Genomic DNA, 19,165 nt, shown 5'->3' on the forward strand with positions numbered 1-19,165 from the left:
CCAAGAGTGATTAGACCTCAACGACAGTTTGATGCCTCACACCTTGGCAACTTCTTGATAGCAAATTCCAGCAGGGAGAGGTAGCAACCCTCTATCTCTGATTGAAGGCATAAAATATAATCGTCAAGTTCATCATCATTCTTCAGGAGACGAATAAGAAAAAAGCCATGGAAATTTTGGACAATATTGAGCTCTGCATCCAGTCTTCCCCAAAAGACCGGCTTCTCTCTTCCAAAAATATTCTAGTAAACATGATGGGCATTGTCTATCTCTACTCTTTTATCTGGTATTGCACGGGGGCTTTGTAGTACTGTTCTACTTGACCATGAAATCTAGAGAATTGAGATAAACATATGTTGCTTGATATTTTCTCAATTTACGCTAGCCTGTTGCTGCTGTACCAGTACTTTGTGCTTGATATTTTCTCGATTAGTAGTGACACCTATTTCTGTTTTCATCTAATTTGATTCTAGTAGTATGAGACTACCTGATTCCATACTTCCCAGTCCAGAACGCCAACCAGCCGCAGCACAACGGCAGATTCACAAGTCCTAAATCCCAATCTCCAATCCAAAGCAAAGAAGCTCAGATCGGCCCACGCCGTACGGCTGCAGATGTATGTAGCGACAGCAACATAATAAACAACAACGGCTGCTAGTATAGCTGGAGCCCATGGAGGCATACCTAGGCGGCGCGGCCCTCAGCCGACGATCTGGTCCCGCAGCCCGTCGATCTAAGCCCCGCAGCCGACGATCTGGCCCCCAAGCCGGGCAGCGACGCGGGCGAGGCTGAGGGTTGCCTTCGTCTCTGGCCATGCCGCCAGGATCAAGGGGGATCCCCACATACATGTGTGGTGGAGAAGAAGGGCGCATCAGCTGATTTCAGGTATGCTCGGCGGCGCACATATGCGGGGTCGGAGAGGTTAGGGGAGGACAGAGGGAGGTGGGCTCACCGTCGACGGGGAAGATGGAGTGGCGGCGGTAATCCACTGCGATCGAGAGGTTCACAGGATAGCCGGTTCGGCGGCGTGGACGGCGCGCTCCGGATTGCACTGGAGACGGCGCTGCCGCTTTGTCTCCATCCTTGTCGTCGTCGTTGCCGCAGTGGTGGTCGGGGTGAGCGGCAGGAGGAGCACAACGGCGGCGGCCTCCGCCTGCCCCTGGTATCGTGAGATCGGATCCAGGGACTGGGGTTGGGGTTGGGGCACGACGAGGAGGTTTCCTGCTGGCTTGGCCCACCTGTCAGCGCACGCGTGAGGACAAAACGACGAAGGATGTTTGCCTTTAGCGATCGATGGACGTAGGTAGGTTGGACGACCAAACGTATTGTGGCAGAATAAGGAACCACTTTAGTCTTTTTAAGTAGTAGAGATTTTCCTAAGAATTAAAACAAAACTATTAGGATAACACAGATTACATGAAAAATGGTACACTAATGAGTACTCACCGACAAGATCAGGAAGTGTGTTGTTGCATGTCCTCTGATACATGGTCAGTCAACAACTCAAGGACCACAACTTGCGAGCAGATGAAGCCGTCTCGTCAACTAATAGCTCTGAGCTAGGTAGCTACTGGTGCCGTGGACACCGCTACCGATCTAGCTGTTAGCCTTGTTGGAGCCAAGAGTGATTAGACCTCAACGACAGTTTGATGCCTCACACCTTGGCAACTTCTTGATAGCAAATTCCAGCAGGGAGAGGTAGCAACCCTCTATCTCTGATTGAAGGCATAAAATATAATCGTCAAGTTCATCATCATTCTTCAGGAGACGAATAAGAAAAAAGCCATGGAAATTTTGGACAATATTGAGCTCTGCATCCAGTCTTCCCCAAAAGACCGGCTTCTCTCTTCCAAAAATATTCTAGTAAACATGATGGGCATTGTCTATCTCTACTCTTTTATCTGGTATTGCACGGGGGCTTTGTAGTACTGTTCTACTTGACCATGAAATCTAGAGAATTGAGATAAACATATGTTGCTTGATATTTTCTCAATTTACGCTAGCCTGTTGCTGCTGTACCAGTACTTTGTGCTTGATATTTTCTCGATTAGTAGTGACACCTATTTCTGTTTTCATCTAATTTGATTCTAGTAGTATGAGACTACCTGATTCCATACTTCCCAGTCCAGAACGCCAACCAGCCGCAGCACAACGGCAGATTCACAAGTCCTAAATCCCAATCTCCAATCCAAAGCAAAGAAGCTCAGATCGGCCCACGCCGTACGGCTGCAGATGTATGTAGCGACAGCAACATAATAAACAACAACGGCTGCTAGTATAGCTGGAGCCCATGGAGGCATACCTAGGCGGCGCGGCCCTCAGCCGACGATCCGGTCCCGCAGCCCGTCGATCTAAGCCCCGCAGCCGACGATCTGGCCCCCAAGCCGGGCAGCGACGCGGGCGAGGCTGAGGGTTGCCTTCGTCTCTGGCCATGCCGCCAGGATCAAGGGGGATCCCCACATACATGTGTGGTGGAGAAGAAGGGCGCATCAGCTGATTTCGGGTATGCTCGGCGGCGCACATATGCGGGGTCGGAGAGGTTAGGGGAGGACAGAGGGAGGTGGGCTCACCGTCGACGGGGAAGATGGAGTGGCGGCGGTAATCCACTGCGATCGAGAGGTTCACAGGATAGCCGGTTCGGCGGCGTGGACGGCGCGCTCCGGATTGCACCGGAGACGGCGCTGCCGCTTTGTCTCCATCCTTGTCGTCGTCGTTGCCGCAGTGGTGGTCGGGGTGAGCGGCAGGAGGAGCACAACGGCGGCGGCCTCCGCCTGCCCCCGGTATCGTGAGATCGGATCCGGGGACCGGGGTTGGGGTTGGGGCACGACGAGGAGGTTTCCTGCTGGCTTGGCCCACCTGTCAGCGCACGCGTGAGGACAAAACGACGAAGGATGTTTGCCTTTAGCGATCGATGGACGTAGGTAGGTTGGACGACCAAACGTATTGTGGCAGAATAAGGAACCACTTTAGTCTTTTTAAGTAGTAGAGATAGAGATTGCCTTGTTGGATTTTTGCTTAGTTGAAGAGAAAAATTAGAAAGAGAATGTTATCTTTCCTTAGCTAAGTGAAAACTATTTGATGCATAGTACGATATGTCTTCAATTAATGAATAAATTTCATGCTAAAAATTAATTATTTAACATTACAATGATAATACTCCGAGATAATGCATTGTATCACTTATTTATATTGTTTTCTTTTGGTGACTTAGCTAAGGGAAGCCACATCTTCCCTACGATTGTACGTATCTGAGAATTACTACATCAGTATTTTCAGATAATCCAGAATATAGATTCGGAGGTAGTTAAATTTCCTTTATATCTAAAAAAAAAGGTTAAATTTCCTTTATTAATGTGCTACACGTTAACCATCACTTCTTTTCTCTCCCGCAATTAAAGGCTGGGTGTGGCCGTTCTTTTTTCGCAATCTGCATGCGGCTGGAAAATAGGGAGGATGGTAAATCTGGAGATTGATTGCAGAATCGTGAGATTAATTTTCACCCAAATCTGAGGATATCATCATCGAGTAAATGACTGAATATATTGTTATATTGTGTGCATAAATGCCCATACATTTCCACACACCCGTCCCGGTGGCACCCCGGGTTCGATCGATGGAGGTGACGTTCGAGACGACGCAGGGTCGCCGGTTCACCGTCGAGATTTGGTATTTCTCCACCGTGAGGACGATCAAGGAGCACATCCTGAAGCAGGAGGACATCCCCGTGGAGTCCCAGAGGCTCTTCTTCCAGGGGAAAGAGCTCCATGACGACCGCGACACGGAGCACTACTCCATCCTCGAGGGCTCCCACGTCCTCATCGTCCTGCCCGACGACGCTCCCGCCAGCGCCGCCGCCGCCGCCGTCGTCCACATCGTCGCATCGGCACCATCGCTCGGCCGCAGCGTCGCTCTCGACCTGGATGCCTCCTGCACCGTCGCCCGGCTCAAGGAGGCGCTCCAGGAGCGGACGGACGGCGCGCTGCCCGCCGCCAGGCTGAGTGTGTTCTACGGCAAGGCGGAGATGGAGGACGACAAGACATTAGCGGAGTTCGACCCGCCGGCCCAAGGGATGGAGGTGCGCGTCGTCGTGCGCCAGCCGCCGTCGCCGCCGGTGTGCAGTAACGGGGGCGCCAAGACTAATAGTAGTAAGCAGCAGCAGCGGATGTCAGTTGAGGTGAAGTGGGGCGCGACGACGGCGACGCTGGAGGTGAGCGATATGGACGCCGTCAAGGAGCTGCGGGCGAAGCTCGGCAGCGCGACGCCGCGCCTCCTCCTGCCCAACGACGGCGGGTACTTCTTCATCTACAAGCAGAACGTCATGGAGGAGGACCGGACGCTGCGCTGGCACGACGTGAAGAGCGGAGACACCATCGAGATCTTCAACGGCAGGGTCACCTGAGGCGTTTGATCGGCAGATGCATAACTCCTCATTGCTTGGTGCCATCAGGTTTAATATGTCTGCATTCAGTCGTAGCCCGACATTTTGCTCTGTAGTTTGCATGGTGTAGCCTACATAATATTTAGAAAAAAATCCGTGTATGTTGGTGCAATTTTTAAGTTAAGAAAAATGACTGATTGTTTTATTTCTACACGAGGATCCTATTTGTTTGGTTAAGTTAGATTTCAACAATAAGACCTATTCCTTTGCTACTCTCAACTCCTCAACTTTATCCATTTCGTGCAATTAGGAACGGAGCAATAGGGATCGATTAACAATGTTTCCTACATGCAGCCTTACTTTCTCCTCTCTCCAAGATTTTTTCTGTTTGGGAACCAGCCTGAGGTTGGGGGTTAGGACTTAGGAGAGTGGTTGTACCTCTTAACACTGTGTGTCTCATAGAGAGAGAATATTTATTCAGTAGGGGCGACGTTTCCGTCGTCAGCAAGACGTCTGTGGTAACTTTATCAATTTCAAGATCCAATCTACCGGTTTAGTCTTCCGAAGGTGTTTATAGAGGTAGGGTGTGTACCTTCATAAAGGTGAGTGTATGCAGGTACGTACATGCGAGCATCTACGTTTATACTGTGGTTCTCAAAAGAAGATTTGTTGTTTACACGTGTAACGTCTCTAGTGAAATATATAAGAGCATCTCCAATAGACGGCGCGCTAATTTTTTTATGCATTTCGCTTTTTTGGGCGCAGCCACGTCTCTAGATTTTTCAGTGAAAAAATACAACGTGGAAATAACGTTTTACCAGACGTGGTTTTTGCATACATATAATTAAAAATAAGATCAAACATACTGCTAAGAAATATATTTTAAAACAACGACAAGAACGATAATTAAAGGAATACAATACATCTAAAAGTCGAAGAAGTCGAAGTCCATTCCTAACGAACTCCGACGGCTCAATCAAGACCAAATCCGCCCAAGAAGCTGCTGGCAGTGCACAACGGTGACGAGGCTGTCGAAGGTGGCCAAGAACTCCACCTCCGCGAGTGACTCACAGTTCTTGAAGTTGAGCTGCTGGCGGGGCGCCCGAGACGCCATGTCGCGGCGTCATAGGCGCGCGCCGCCCGCTGCACGGTGTCGAGGGTGAGGCGAGCGCCGCCGGCACGGATCTCCGCATAGAATGTGCCGCTCAGGCGGGCGCGCACGCTAACGAAACCTGAGGAGTTGCACCGGGGGTGGGGGGTGGCAGCGGTGGTGCGCGTGGAAAAGGGAAGTGGCGCGTGGCAGGCGAGAGGGCGGCACATGGCAGGAGGGAGTTTCAGCGGCGGTTGAGGATGCGTCGCGCGTGCCAAATCTCCCGCGGGCGGCAAAAAGTTTAGTGTGCGCGCTATTTTGGCGCGTCTGTTGGTGCGAATTTTTTTGACGCGGGGGGTTTAAATGACAATTTTTACCGCGCGGGTGTCTTGTCATGCGTCTGTTGGAGATGCTCTAACACACTGTCTTTTGAATTTCATTCCTCTTTCAATGAGCTCGTTTTTATTTTGTTATTGTTCATCTCACCTATAGCCTCCTTTTCATTCAAATGCTAAAATTTGGGCATAACATAACATATGCAATCCGGATGAATGCAAAATTCATTTTCTTCCCGACCTTATGATTCATAGACTATGTTGTGAACATGACAGTTCTTGTGCATACAAAATTAGAACATGAACTTTGTGTAGTTTTAAGAGAACATCACAACACCAAGAGTGGCAACATAATCTTCAACGAAGTATTTAAGATGCAGATTTTAGTTCGTACAGTTCAATTCATACGGACATAGTGATTGATATTTTTCTCCGAGTAACTTCTACATGACAATCAGGTTACAGGTCTGCACACGAATAAGTTCTACAGAAGTTTTAGAATTTAGTCCTGCAAGCATAATTGAAGCATCTTTGTTGCGCTGGTGATCTTTCTTTGCCTTCCCTGAAATGTTTGCAATTTCTCTCTCCCACCCCTCTCGTCTGAGAGCGTCCTTAGTCGCCCCGGTGCTCATCCCCCTCTCCTCCAGCGGCTCTGCCGGCCGGAGTGGATGGGGGAGGAGAGGCCGGCCCTCTCTCCTGTATAGCTGTAGGATTAGGTGGTCTACCTATGTGGAGCCTGGCGTTATGCCATTAGAGTGGAGCGGTTTGCTAGATTTGTCCGGCCAGATCCGGTGTAGTTTAGGGTTTCTCCTTCTCGTTTGGTTGCTCTGGTGGCCGGAGTTGCTTGAGAGGAAGAGGAGCACCGTATCCTTCAATAAATCTGGTGTTTGTGGTGGGCGTGGTCTAAGAAGGGGGAGCTGTGCTCTCTTGCTGTTGCTGTCCTGCCGTGGTGGCGAGGGGAGACGAGAGAGAGGAGTTCTACTCTTCTTTAGGAGGCACCTTTACCGGTGGCGGTGGTTCTGCTTTGACATGTGCATCCAAGCTAGAGGTATCTCTACCTCTGCTATCCATGGCCGGCATGGCGGCGCATCATCGACAACCTCCAGATCGGAGGCCCTACTTCGTCCTAGCTGCTGGAGCTCAGTGCTTTGCTGCTACCAAGTGGTGCGTCCCCGGTGGCTTCAAGGCGTCCAACGGCGAAGGATCTACGCCGGAAAGGAGTGTTCGGGCGCTCGCGCCCTGTTCCTCGGCGACGACGCCGGCGTTTGGTGGAAGAGCCACCTAGGGACTCGATTGTGTTTCTATCTTAAGTTCTAGGGTATTTTTGTATATTGGGAGGCCTTATCCTCAAATTCTTGGTTCTTTAGTGCGAGTGTTGTAAAAGGGCTTGTCTGTAAACTTGTACCTGCCACGTATTTCAGTAGAAGTTTTTCCAGGGTCTTCTAGACCCCTTCTTTGTGAAAAAAAGAAAAAAAAAATCAAGAATTTCCATGTGATAGTTGGTTCATGCTCTAAGAACCTCTAATTGCAGGATAAAGAGAACATACATCCAAGCCAAGTTAGAGTGTATAGCTCAACCAAGCCAAGTTATAGCCTATAGCTCCCCAAGCTTAGATGATCGCAAGATGTTGACACTATTTTCCCGTCAACCTCACTAGAAAATATGCCACGTTGTCATGAAGTGGTGTTGGATAATTAGACACAATTTTCATGATTAATTCTAAAATATTAAGCATGACGATAATAACTACTAACATGCGAATCTTGAACATACTAGATGCATGCATTCATCAACACGAATAGTAGCAGGGCAAACGGTACAACATTCATTGCTAAACAAATCGAGATATATCGCACATACCACTCTAGTGGATGTGGTGGTGGCGGTGTAACAGTCACCGATGCAGTAGTAAAATTGTTGATGAGAACGTTGTTGGCGACGGGTTGAAGTAGACGATGTTAAAGGCGAGAGTAGGCAACACCGCCCGATTTGGACGGATAGCGACCCGCGATGAAGAGGTTGAGCAGTCGCATAGAGGGTTTTCCAAACACCTAATTCTCCCTCTCCCGTAAAGGATCGCAAAGGCGAGCGATTCCAGAGACCTCCTTTCTCGTTCGCCGGTGCACGCCAGCGGGCGGGATGGAGTAGGCTGCGATGGCCATGCAAGCAGAGAAAGGTGGCAAAATCCTAACTCATGTATTAAATAATTTCTGCGGTAGCCATGCAAGAGATTACATATGCTTAGGAAACTCTAGACAATGTGGGCCACGCTCACGTCGCGCGTTTTGAGTCGGTAATAGATAGCCCACAATCCGGAAGCGACCCGAACCGACTAACTGCGACGCGTCTGTCTATGACTCTATTCATTTTTCAAAACTGCAAAAAGAAAGGAAAGTCTCGGCTCGAGGCTCAATCCACTCACCACAACGCGACATGACATGGCGCGTCGTGACGAGCGAGCGAGGAGGAGGAGAAGGAGTGCGTGTACCACTCTTATTTTCACTCACTTACGAGTGGTGAAACAACCGACCAAATGGGCATGATGTTTGTTATTTGTCATATGTTACTTTGTGCAGTGTGTCATGCGATTGTTAACATGTTTAAGTTGTTATCAATTTTCAATTTATTATCTGACTCATATACTCTAGTTGACTTATGAGTTATGAGTCGAACATTGTGATTCTAAATTTCGATAATTGTCATTACTCAACTACTTCTATTGAGTTGTGATAATTGAACTTTTTTTCTGTCAAATATGGTATCAATAACCCACTACATACCTGATGGGTACAAGTGTCCGTCGGGCATAGGTGTCGGTAAAGTTTCATGTCCATAAATACGAGTATGACTGAAATTTTATACCCACGAACTATACAAATATGAGCATAATATTGCTCTATATCTATTGGCATCCTTACCGTGGAGCCACGTTGAGGATGATTGATGATGCTCTTACCATTCCACCCAAACCACACGCGGAGCTATATAATGTGAAGCCATCGAGCTGAAAGGGCGCACGCCTTTGCGGGTTCATTTCAACTTCGTGGCTTGTCTCCTCGGCTTCCTCTCCCACTCCGCCTCCACACATTACTTCTCCCAGTCCCTGTTAGCAGCAGAGGGCGGAGCGGAGGAGAGAGGGTTCTGTTCTGCATCGGAAGAGCAGGGGAATTCCGGCATCCGTCCACCTCCCCCACCGCGCACGCGTACGTTCACGAAGCTCATCTACCTATATTCTTGTGTTGTTTTTTCTTCTTGCTGGCGGCTAAACTGGATGTTGTCATGGCGGCTGCCCCTGAGACGGCGGTCGGGACTAGTAGATGCATGCGTGGTCGTCAATGCTTTGTTCTCAGTTTTGTGCTTAATTATTTTCTTGGCGAGATCTGGAAAAATTGGCTGCTGCCAAATTTTTACCCGGGATTTGGTGAGAAAGGAAACGGAGGGAACTCAAATTAAGCCTGCGTCTGCAGTCCCTCTGGAAAACTCATCCTGCGCATTTCTTTTGAAATTAGTAAAAATAAAGTACAGCATGATTGATCTACTTCTTTCCAAAGGAGTTGCAAACTACCAGTAATTTGGAGTGGATTCTATACTACTTCTTTGAATACCTTTTCAGAGCATATCTTCGGAAAGTACTTATTCATCTCCCTTCTTTTTCAGACCATGCACGAACACTTACATTTTCTTTTCTGGAGCATGACATACTGTAACTGCAGTTGCAGTGATGTGTTGTACTCTTTTTTGCGAGTCACGCAAGAGCTGAAAATTAACATCAGCATTAATTACAATCTTGTTCAGTACACAGAAGGATGTTATCCGGCAACTGATGTATCCTGGAACACTCTGGATTAGGCAAGCAAATTATGCTAGCTTTTGAGCTGCTAAATTGGCTTCCCTTCTCACATGGCATATATTGAAAGCGATATATCTCTACTTTTTTTATATAAAAATAACTGTGAGTTTTGGCCTACACAAAAATGTGGCTCTAAACAGGCAAAAATAACTCGATCTTCCCCTTCAGATTTTTTATTTTTTGTAGATCACAAATCAGAAGATATTTCGATGAAAATTTCGACATACATGCTAGACATCTATATGTATTGTATATTTTTTCAGATTTATTTTCCAATGTTGAAAGGTTTTTTTCTTCTTAAAACCGGGCTCCCTATAACCTGAGCCCATTTGGAGTTTTCATATAACTGCTATACTAGTTCTTCATCTCCAATTTTTCCTTCTAGAAGTTAGAACAATTATCCATATTTTTGCACCAATTTTGACTGTTGCGCATTCATAACATGATTAACAGTTACAATTTTTCTAGAAAGCTTGATACAAGCTTGAGTGGTTGGTTTTTCCATGCCGTCATTGTTTCTTTCCCACCTTGAACTAAAATTCCATTCACAAACCATACTTTGTATAAACTGAAACTGTGTAAGATTTTTTTCCATATACAATTCAAAAGATCTGCATTTCAAATCCTTTATTTGAATATTTTGAATCTTGCCTCGATGGTCACAAACTTTCAGCTTTGGACCCGGAAAGAAATTCATAATAAAATGAACTAAAAAATAGAACTGAAAAACAGAGTTATGTGAACCTACCAGATCGACTGTAAGAAGAAGCAGAATCAGTAGTATGTTAACTTTACTTAGCATGCTCAAACACCATAAACAACACTTGGTATTTAAATTTATCTGAGCGTGCCTCCCTCAAAAAAAAAATAGCATGGATCTAAAACAACCGTTTTAAATTCATGAAGGATTGTGAATGCTAAAAAAGCAAAATGATAAATCTGTTTTTAATCCAACAAACATTTTGGCAAAATTTTATTTGTTTTCGCATAGGGCACAACTCTTGATTTTTCTCGTGGATTTGCGTGAGTATCATTCAATTAATTTACCCAACGTTTGAATGTTTAGTTCTTTATTATACGCTTTCCCCTGGGTTTTGTTTGGTGGATGTTAAGTAAATAATGTATAATCTTAACTAGCGTTTCTCAGCACAGAAACCAGATATGCCTAATGGATTTTAGTCAGACAGAGCACGCTGTGGAAATCGGCAGGAGCAATGTTGTATTTACATTGGAACCAGTGAAATTGGGGTCAAGTAACCAGAAAACTAGAATCAAAGCCATTTTGCTGTCTTTTTTTCCTGTTCAGTTGTGCTCCCTGAATACTGTTTTTGGTGGTTCTTCGGGCTTCCTTATTCAATCAACAAGTAGTATTTCTCGCCCTCTTTTCATTTATGCAAATTGTGCACATGCATATTAATGAATAATAAACTAGCTGGCTAGCCTTTTGTCGTAACATTATTCTTATGTTGCCAATCACATCTTTGATGGCTCTCTAATTTATTATTTGCACCGAAACAATATGAAAACAAAAAGGTGCACCTCATAATTGGCTATTCGCATATTCCTTACCTCATGTTTTTTTTTTTTGGCATATCACCTATATTTACCTCTAATCACAGCACCCTTTCTGTTTCATTAACTTAGAATTTATTTTGTTTCCAGGATGTCCAGCATGATTGTTCCTGTGTACGTTACCGCGCCCAAGCTTGCCACAATCCTTGAGAACAATGCAGGGCTCGAGTTCCTTACGAAGACAAGAGAAGTTCGTGTGAGAAGGCTGCTTAGCGCTAATGCTCATGGGTACCCAATACCACCACCGGCGTTTGAATACATTAATCAATATCACAAGGCATATCTCACAAGCACAGTTGAAGGAAGCTGATCCGTATGTACCTGGCAGCACACCAACTCACAATTTTGATTATGAAAGCCACACCTCTGATGACACCGTTGCACGAAGAAAGAATCCTAGAGGCTCAGAAAATCCTACCCCCCAAGATCTAGTACGTACTTCTGGTACTTCGAGTTCACTCCAGCAATGGGTTGCTAAAAGGCCCAAGTTCTGTAGTGAAGAAATTAACAGAACAGGTCACCCTGAAGTAGATGCCAAAGGTAAATCCAAGACACATGCTACTTACCCGGAGTTCATAACTGAAGATGATCGTAAGCTGTTAGAAGATGCAGCTACCCCTGAGGAGTACCAAGAATTACTGGAGGCAATGGAGATCATGTACGAAGTAAATGGTGATCCGTGTTATGATGCACAGAGCCTGGCCCTAGGTTCATTGACGAAAGCAGAGTACTTCCTAATGCCAGATACTATACAGTTTGAACCATGTGGAGTTGATAACATTTGCAGAGGACCTGCATATTGGAAACCTGATAGGAAGCTAGTTTCACAGGTATACGCCCTTGCTAAAGCACAGGCGCTGCAGCTTGGCATTACAGGGGACAGGCAAATTAAGTGGGCTGTTTTACGAACTCAGGCATTTTCTGCTGGCTGGTACCATGCACAGAAATATTCAAGGCTTTGTTCGCCTCCAAAGAACTCAGCTGAGATTTATGCCAACGACCTTCGAGCTATTGAGAAGCATCTTTCTGATGCTTGGAAGCTTGTCTGCTTCCTGCCGTTTTTCCACGAGTTCGAGTTTCGAACCATTGGTAGCACATGGAATTCCTCCAAGGCAACAGAATATGAAGGTAGAGCAAGAAAGTTTGCTGGTTCTGAATCGGTTTGTCCGGCTCTGTCTTACCTGACAGGTAAAGATCTCTATGGTCCTGCTCTGCAATGGATTGGTGTCGAGATGCCTATGAAGGTCGTTCGGAGAAAGGTTGGGGTTGACACAGTTCCTGCTGTTTTTGCTCTGCGAACCAGAGTAGCTCCTGCTGGTAAAGCCCTGGTCACAACCACTCATGCTGTTGTAAAAGAGATGAAGACTCTGGACTGCTGGAAATCCATACAAGATCATATGCCTAAATTGAATGGCGCAATTGTTAGTGCAATGGCAGGGAAGATTCAAGCAAACCCTTGGAAGTATCACGGAATGCCAAAACCTTATAACTTAGATCCTTTAAGCGAAGAAGAACAACTTGAGGTCGCTGCTGCAATGGCCTGCGCTGAATATTTTGCATCGATAACCTTTGCCTTTACTCAGTCTGTGATGGGGCATCATCAACTTCCAGGGTACATGGCATTTAAGAAGCATGCTTGTGGTTTTCTTTATGAACGCTTCAAGAAGTTCTTTGCTGGTATGAGGAAAAAGTTAGACAAGGATATTGGTGCAAAGATAGTTGCGGAGGCATCTGGTATTCCCCAATAACATGACCACAGTGGTAAGAGGAACACCCTGCCTGGAACTTCATCTTCTACTTAGTTTCTGATGCTTGGCCTCTGATCATAATTGGTATCTTCCGAGTGGCGGAAGCTCTTCAACGGCTATCGTGTTAATTTATGTTATGTTATGTCGAACAACTTGTGTTGTTAGCTGGTTAATTTTCTCAACCTTAATTGCCTACTGCGATAGGTTTTGGAGGTTAGCCGGCTTGTGGCGTCTAAGATATTCCGGACATGGTGGTTCTTATTTTGATTTAGCGTGGTATTATCATGTTCGTATGCTTGTGCTGCTTACTTTTATTGCTTGTCATATTTGTCAAATGAAGTGACAGAAACTGATGCGCCGGATGTGCTGCTGCTGCTGCAGGACAAAGCAGTTTGTCGGATGGTAAACAGTGCTGCTGTATCGGGACATTTGTCTCCACTCCCATGCAGACGAGTGATCAATCGCGTTAGAAATCTGAGTCGGTCTTCCAAATCATAGCACTGACACCGAAATTTGGTAATGAAGTAGAGTACATGCACCCATCGCCATGTGTGTTAAATAAACATGCATTTTTGACCATAAAAAGCCTGTTGAGCCTCTGACAGCTTCTTCGACCACGCTCCATCTAGAGCAAGGAAAATAGCGTCGCATGTTTTAAAGCCGAAAAATTCATCCCGAGATTATTTATCTTTCCATTCCATAGAGGACAGAGGATGTGCCCTCGACCGAACTTCTAAATCGAAGGACCCGCTCCCGTCACCTCCCCCGTGGGCGACCGGGGCGTCCCCGCCCTCCCCACCCTCCTCGCTCCTCGCTCCCGCCGCCGCCGGCGGGAGCCGCCGGGCAAAGCCCGGGCGGTGCTGGCGGCGGCGGTTCCTCTCTCTCCCGTGCGTCTGGGAGGCCCGACGGGGCGGGTCTGACCAGGCGGCGTTGGAGGACGCCGGCTCCGGCCCAGGCCGGCGTGGATCCGTCGTGGTTGGCGGCGAGGCGTGCGCTCGCGGCGGTGGTGCCCTTCGCCTCCGTCAGCCGACGCTGTGCTGTTCCTGGTGGCGGCGTCCGATCTGGGTCCGCGGGCCTAGATCTGGGTCTGGCGGGCCCGGCCGATTTGGGTGGTCTTCTGCTCGTGCGCTGCACGCAGGACCTCCTCTGCTACCTTCCGTCGCGGCTGGTGGTCGTGCTCGGATTGGACTGGCAGCGCTGGTTTTCGCGATCCGCCCGTTCGGGCTTGTCGGAGCTCGGTTGAGCTTTCGGCGGTGGGGTGTCGTTGGGGCGACGTCCCCACGTTCTGGAGTCGTTGGGGCGACGTCCTTGCTAGCCATCTGGGACGTGGTCCTTGGGCTGGCTCAGTACTGCAGCTTCCCCGGCGGCTGCGGTCTGTTCTCCCTCCGACCAATTTGGTCGTGCTTGTGCGAGTGTGCTCCCGCGGCGGGGATGGTGGACTTCGTGGTGCCGCCAATCTAGGGTCTCGGACGCCTAGAGCAGGGTCTGGCCGAAACCTCTGCCAGCCAACACGTGTTTCCTGCGAATGAGTCGAGTTGGGGCTAGCTCATAGTTCGACGTAGGTTGGAGGTGCGGCAGTGATATCCGCCTTGTTCGCTCAACGTCCTCGCGACGGCGTCCGGATTTTCTATCCAGGTTTGGACCTCGGCGAAAGCTGCGCATGGCTCTGGCCTGTGCCGGCGACGGCGTCACCTGCGGGTGACGTTCCCTTGTTGAAGGCGTCCCGATGATGGCCCTCCTGTTCGAAATGAGGGATTCCATCCCTCCGCCTCAATCTGCTCCTCTTGGAGGCCTCGCTTCGTGTAAGCTTCTCTGGTAGTGCCTTGTGGAACACCGTGTGACCTCTCGATGGTGTCGCAGCCCTCTCACAACGTTGGCCTAGCTGCTTTTACACGGTTTGCTGCGGTAGCTGATTTCCTTCCTAGCGCCTTGGGGGGCTTTGCTAGGTCGGCGTCTGGTTGCAGCTCTTGCCGGTGTGCCTATCCCAATGCCAGGGGATGATGTTGTGTGTTTGGTCTGGACCTAGCCTGAGCTCCATGGGTGGTGGTTCTCGGGTCTGGGTGAAAACTTTGCAGGTCCTCTATGCCGACGACGATGACGCACTCTTGCGCCATTTACCTTCTTGGAGGCGTCGCCGCAAGACCCCCCTCCTTTGGTTCCTCAAGCTCTGCCAGGTGGCCGGCCCGTCGCTAAGTTCCCCCTTGAGTTGCAGTCTTGGTGCGGTGGAGGTTTGTTGGCGTGGACACGGTCACGATCGCTCCGGTACAACAGAAGACAAGGCTCCCTCTTCCTGGATCATATGGCGCTTCGGCTTGCTTTTCTGTGTTGTCTTTTGTTGCGATTTGGGTTGTGCGCTTGGCGCGTGTGTGTTGTAATCTTGGTGTAACTCCTGGCCGGTTGATGGCTTCGTTAATTCAAAGCCGGGCTCACTTCGAGCCTTCCGTCTAAAAAAAGGACAGAGGATCCACCTCTACAATGGGCTCTTATTGCCAAACACTACAGGAATCACGCAAGGCACCGACAGCCTGCTGATACGCCGATGGCCAAAAGTCGTGGCCGCCGGCGTATGGCCCGGCCATGCCATCCTGCCGTTTTACCTTATAACCGGGTAAGCCCCAGTGAATTCAGATGTAACTTTTTTTAACCGGGTAAGCCTCAGTGAATTCGAATGTAACTTTTTTTTCACGATCTTTTTGATATATTATATGTTTTTTTCCAACTTCGTACTTTTTATGCAAAAAAAAGTTGAAATTCAAATTTATTAATTTCCCCTAGTGGGTTGCGTAATATACAAGAATCTCAATTTTTTGTATTTCTAAATTTTCTATCATTTTCTTTTGGTTTACGAAGCTAAAAAAAGGCAATGGAGGGGGTGTGTGTGTGGAGGTGCGTGGAGAGGCAAAAAAACCTAAGAACCGGGCCTAAGGCTGGTGCCAACGCGGGCGGCAGCGCGGGCGGTACCGCCCGTCGCCGGGCGAGAGAGGGGCGGGAGTGGGGCGGGACGGGAGCGCGGGGCGCGCTGCGGCTGGCGCCGGGCGGTACCGCCCGCCGCCGCCGGCTCCCGCCCGCGTTGGCGGCGGCAGCGCGCGGCGACAACGGGGAGATAGGCGGGGCGGCGCGGTGGCGGGGCGGGGCGAGAGAGGGGCGAGAGAGAGAGGGGGGCCCGGAATCGCCGGCGAGCGGCGGAGACCGGCGGCGCAGACGTCGACAAGCAGCAGCTTGGCTGCGTGCTGGAGGAAGAAGACAAAGGGGGTTTTGCAGAAAACCCCCTGGACTTTAGGATTTGCTTAGGAAAAATAAAAACATGGTAGGATTTGGCATTTTAGGGTGTTTTGAGCCAAATTTTGAGGGGCTTTTTGCACACAAATTTAAATAGAGCAAACAACCACATTGGCAACATTGTTGCAAACCTTTTTAGTGCAAATTTTTATGTAATTTTTTTTATGATGTAATCGGTAACAATTTTAGTTCAATAAAATAATTTTCTTGCATTATTTTTAATGTTGTAATCTCAAAAAGAAATGCTGATGTCGAGGAGAGAGAAATGGTGATGTGGAGGAGAGAGAAGTGAGAGTGGGGACTATAGCCCGTGCATTGGCACCGTGGGGTGAGAGTGGGATGAGAGTGGGGTGAGAGTGAGGGAAAAACCTGACGTGGCGGGTGAGAGTGGGGTGATGCATTGGCACCAGCCTAAGGCTTTTGACAAGCCTACCGCCACCCCTTTAGTCCCTTTCTAGGTTGGGTGTTTTCATAGCGGGAGAGTAATCCTTTTTTCCCATGGCGGGGTTGTAACACTAAAACCTTTGACTGTCAAACTTTCTACTCTTCTCTATTATAATGAATTAAGACAAACCTTTTGCCTTTCTTTCAAAAAAAAACTAATATGACACATTAATCCTGATTTCTATTTAAATTGGGATTAAAACTTTTACAGGTGCTGGAGGAAAACCCTGTTTTTCTTCTAGTGATACATTCTGTTAAACCGAACCGATCCGGAAGAGGAAGTAGCGAAAATCCCGCGTGTTATGGTGTGGTGGTCATTCCCAATTCCATGTTCCAAAGAACTCCCATCCAACGGCAAAGAAGAGTACGATACTTTCTTCCTTCTGTAGAACGGACACCGATCCCTTTTCGCGTTGACAGTAGGTAAACTCAAATTTGGCTCGCCGCCGCCATGGCATCCAGAGTTGCCTTCCTACGAGAGGCCGAACTCCGCCTCCTGCGCTGCACCCTTCCCGCCGCAGCCTCCCAACCACCGCCCCCTTCACCTCCCCCAGCCCACCCGCTCGGCCCCGTCGCCGCCTCCGCCCTCGCCGCCGTCGAGCACGGGGACTACGCGGCTGCGCTCGCCTCCGCTGTCCCGCACATCCTCTGCACTTCCGCCTCAATCCATGACTCCCCTGCGCAGTTCTACGGCGACCTCGCTGCCGCTACCGAGGTGTTCCTCCGGGGGGATGTCGGAGGTGCCGCGGACGAGGGGTTCGAGTGCAGGTGCGCGCTTGTTCTCTCCGCAGCGGTGGCCGCGCTGGTCGCATTCACGCAGCAGAACGTGACAGGGTGAGTTGGTAAAGCTCAACTGTTTCCTACCGCATTTTACTAGTATGTGCTTAGTTCCTGTTCAGTATATGGTTGCGTGGCCTGTAAAGTTTGATTAGGGTTGAACGACTCGGCGGCAATCCTAGTTTGATTAGGGTTTAGCTTCTGGAGTTACGGTTCCTTGTCTCCGTAGAGCCATAGAGGGTTGCTTTGAGCTCCTCTAACAAATTTCCCAGGCGTGATCCATCCTTCTCATTAAGCATCCAAACTTGAGCTGATGGAGATTTGATTGATATTGTAAAGGCTCAATTCAGGCCTCCCTGAAATAATCTGACGACAGATGGCCCAAGTAAGATGTACACTGTTACAAGTTGTTTATGTATGTTGACACGCAAAATAGAGATTTTATCGAGTGGCATTCCAGAATGTGGTATGGCTATTTTAAATGGGGGACACATCTGGTGTTGCCAGGATAAAGATGTAATGCTTGGCACGACGAGGAATGGACGTAGGAAAATTATGTGTGAGGGAATGCAGTGAAGTCATACGTAATCTGTGGGAACTCTCTACTATCTATGGATTCTTGCGAGACACATCTGGTTCATCTGATGGAGAAATTAGTGCAGGGTGCATGCGGGGGGTGGATGACACAAGATAAGGTTAGACAGTAATACATTACATCAATAAATCTACACAGATATGGAAACACCAAGCATGCGTTTGCCATTTTGATATTTGAAAAGCATTTTCCTTCAGTTGAGTTTGAGTGTTTTAAAGAGTGTATGTATGTACTTCATTTGTTCCTAGAATTAATATGTGTACTGTTGAAATATGGTTCTGTTAATTTGGAAGGATATTTGTTATCTGATATTTTAGCTCGATATCAATCATTATTTCTAGACTTATGCTAACGGCTAATACTTTATTTTTATTTTCTTATATAAACTTTTTGTATCCTTCTTGACATACTATGATTATCTCCAGAATTTCCATATCTAACAGAGATTTTATATTCAATTTATTAACTCGTTGCCATTTGGAAATCCTCTTGTAGATTCTAATGTGGCTAATAATTCTCTAGTCGGTGCTAATGTGGCTAATAACTATTTGCAGGCCTTCAAGAAAATATTCATCATTTCCTTTCTGGACTTCATCATTTGATGAAGGGTGGTATAGTGATCCTGGATGCAAATGGGAGGCATGGGCTTCTGATCACTTAGCTTCTTTTGGTTCCCATGTTCATGGGAAGTTCTTGCTCCTGCAGGTATATATTTCCAAGTGGTTTGCTCATTTATCTGTCCACTCATTGTAATTTTACTGTACCGGCGTTTCTTTCAGTTTTTATTTCTTTACTATGCTTGCACCTTTTATATGATCTATCCGCAGACAGTTGTTTTACGTTGACACAACTCAGAATTCGTTAATGCACTGGGATGATTGGTTTCTTTATGAGCTATAATATAGACTATTGTTAGCTGACTTTACGGATTAAACCATCCGAGGTGCAACCTGTCCCCATTAGTCAATTTTGTGTACATAACATGAAACACATAATGCATTGACACATTATATTTATAATGACACTACACAGTGATGTGGCTATGGAAATGCAAAGAAGTGCTAAGCAGGCTACGGTACCTTTTGATTTACAAATC

At 47.7% G+C, this 19,165-nt stretch overlaps 2 protein-coding genes across 2 annotated transcripts in view; both read left to right on the forward strand.

Annotated features, from left to right (window-relative positions):
• Positions 1-3,613: 3,613 nt before the first annotated feature.
• LOC124700042 lies at positions 3,614-4,399 on the forward strand. The gene has a single exon (XM_047232241.1). It carries the CDS (start codon positions 3,614-3,616, stop codon positions 4,397-4,399), a length of 786 nt encoding a protein of 261 aa, XP_047088197.1.
• A 12,749-nt stretch (positions 4,400-17,148) lies between these two features.
• LOC124696448 (tetratricopeptide repeat protein 27 homolog) overlaps positions 17,149-19,165 on the forward strand; it is a 32,888-nt gene continuing 30,871 nt past the window's right edge. The window contains exons 1-2 of the mRNA XM_047229176.1: positions 17,149-17,531; positions 18,624-18,774. Of these exons, the coding sequence (XP_047085132.1) occupies positions 17,149-17,531; positions 18,624-18,774 (534 nt within the window). The remainder of the gene's footprint in view (positions 17,532-18,623; positions 18,775-19,165) is intronic.

Source organism: Lolium rigidum, chromosome 3 (genome assembly GCF_022539505.1).
Source record: "Lolium rigidum isolate FL_2022 chromosome 3, APGP_CSIRO_Lrig_0.1, whole genome shotgun sequence".
Classification (NCBI taxonomy): domain Eukaryota; kingdom Viridiplantae; phylum Streptophyta; class Magnoliopsida; order Poales; family Poaceae; genus Lolium; species Lolium rigidum.

Bases quoted from the DNA above. Each gene is read 5' to 3' on its own strand.
- LOC124700042 (XM_047232241.1), top strand. From the start codon at position 3,614: ATGGAGGTGACGTTCGAGACGACGCAGGGTCGCCGGTTCACCGTCGAG.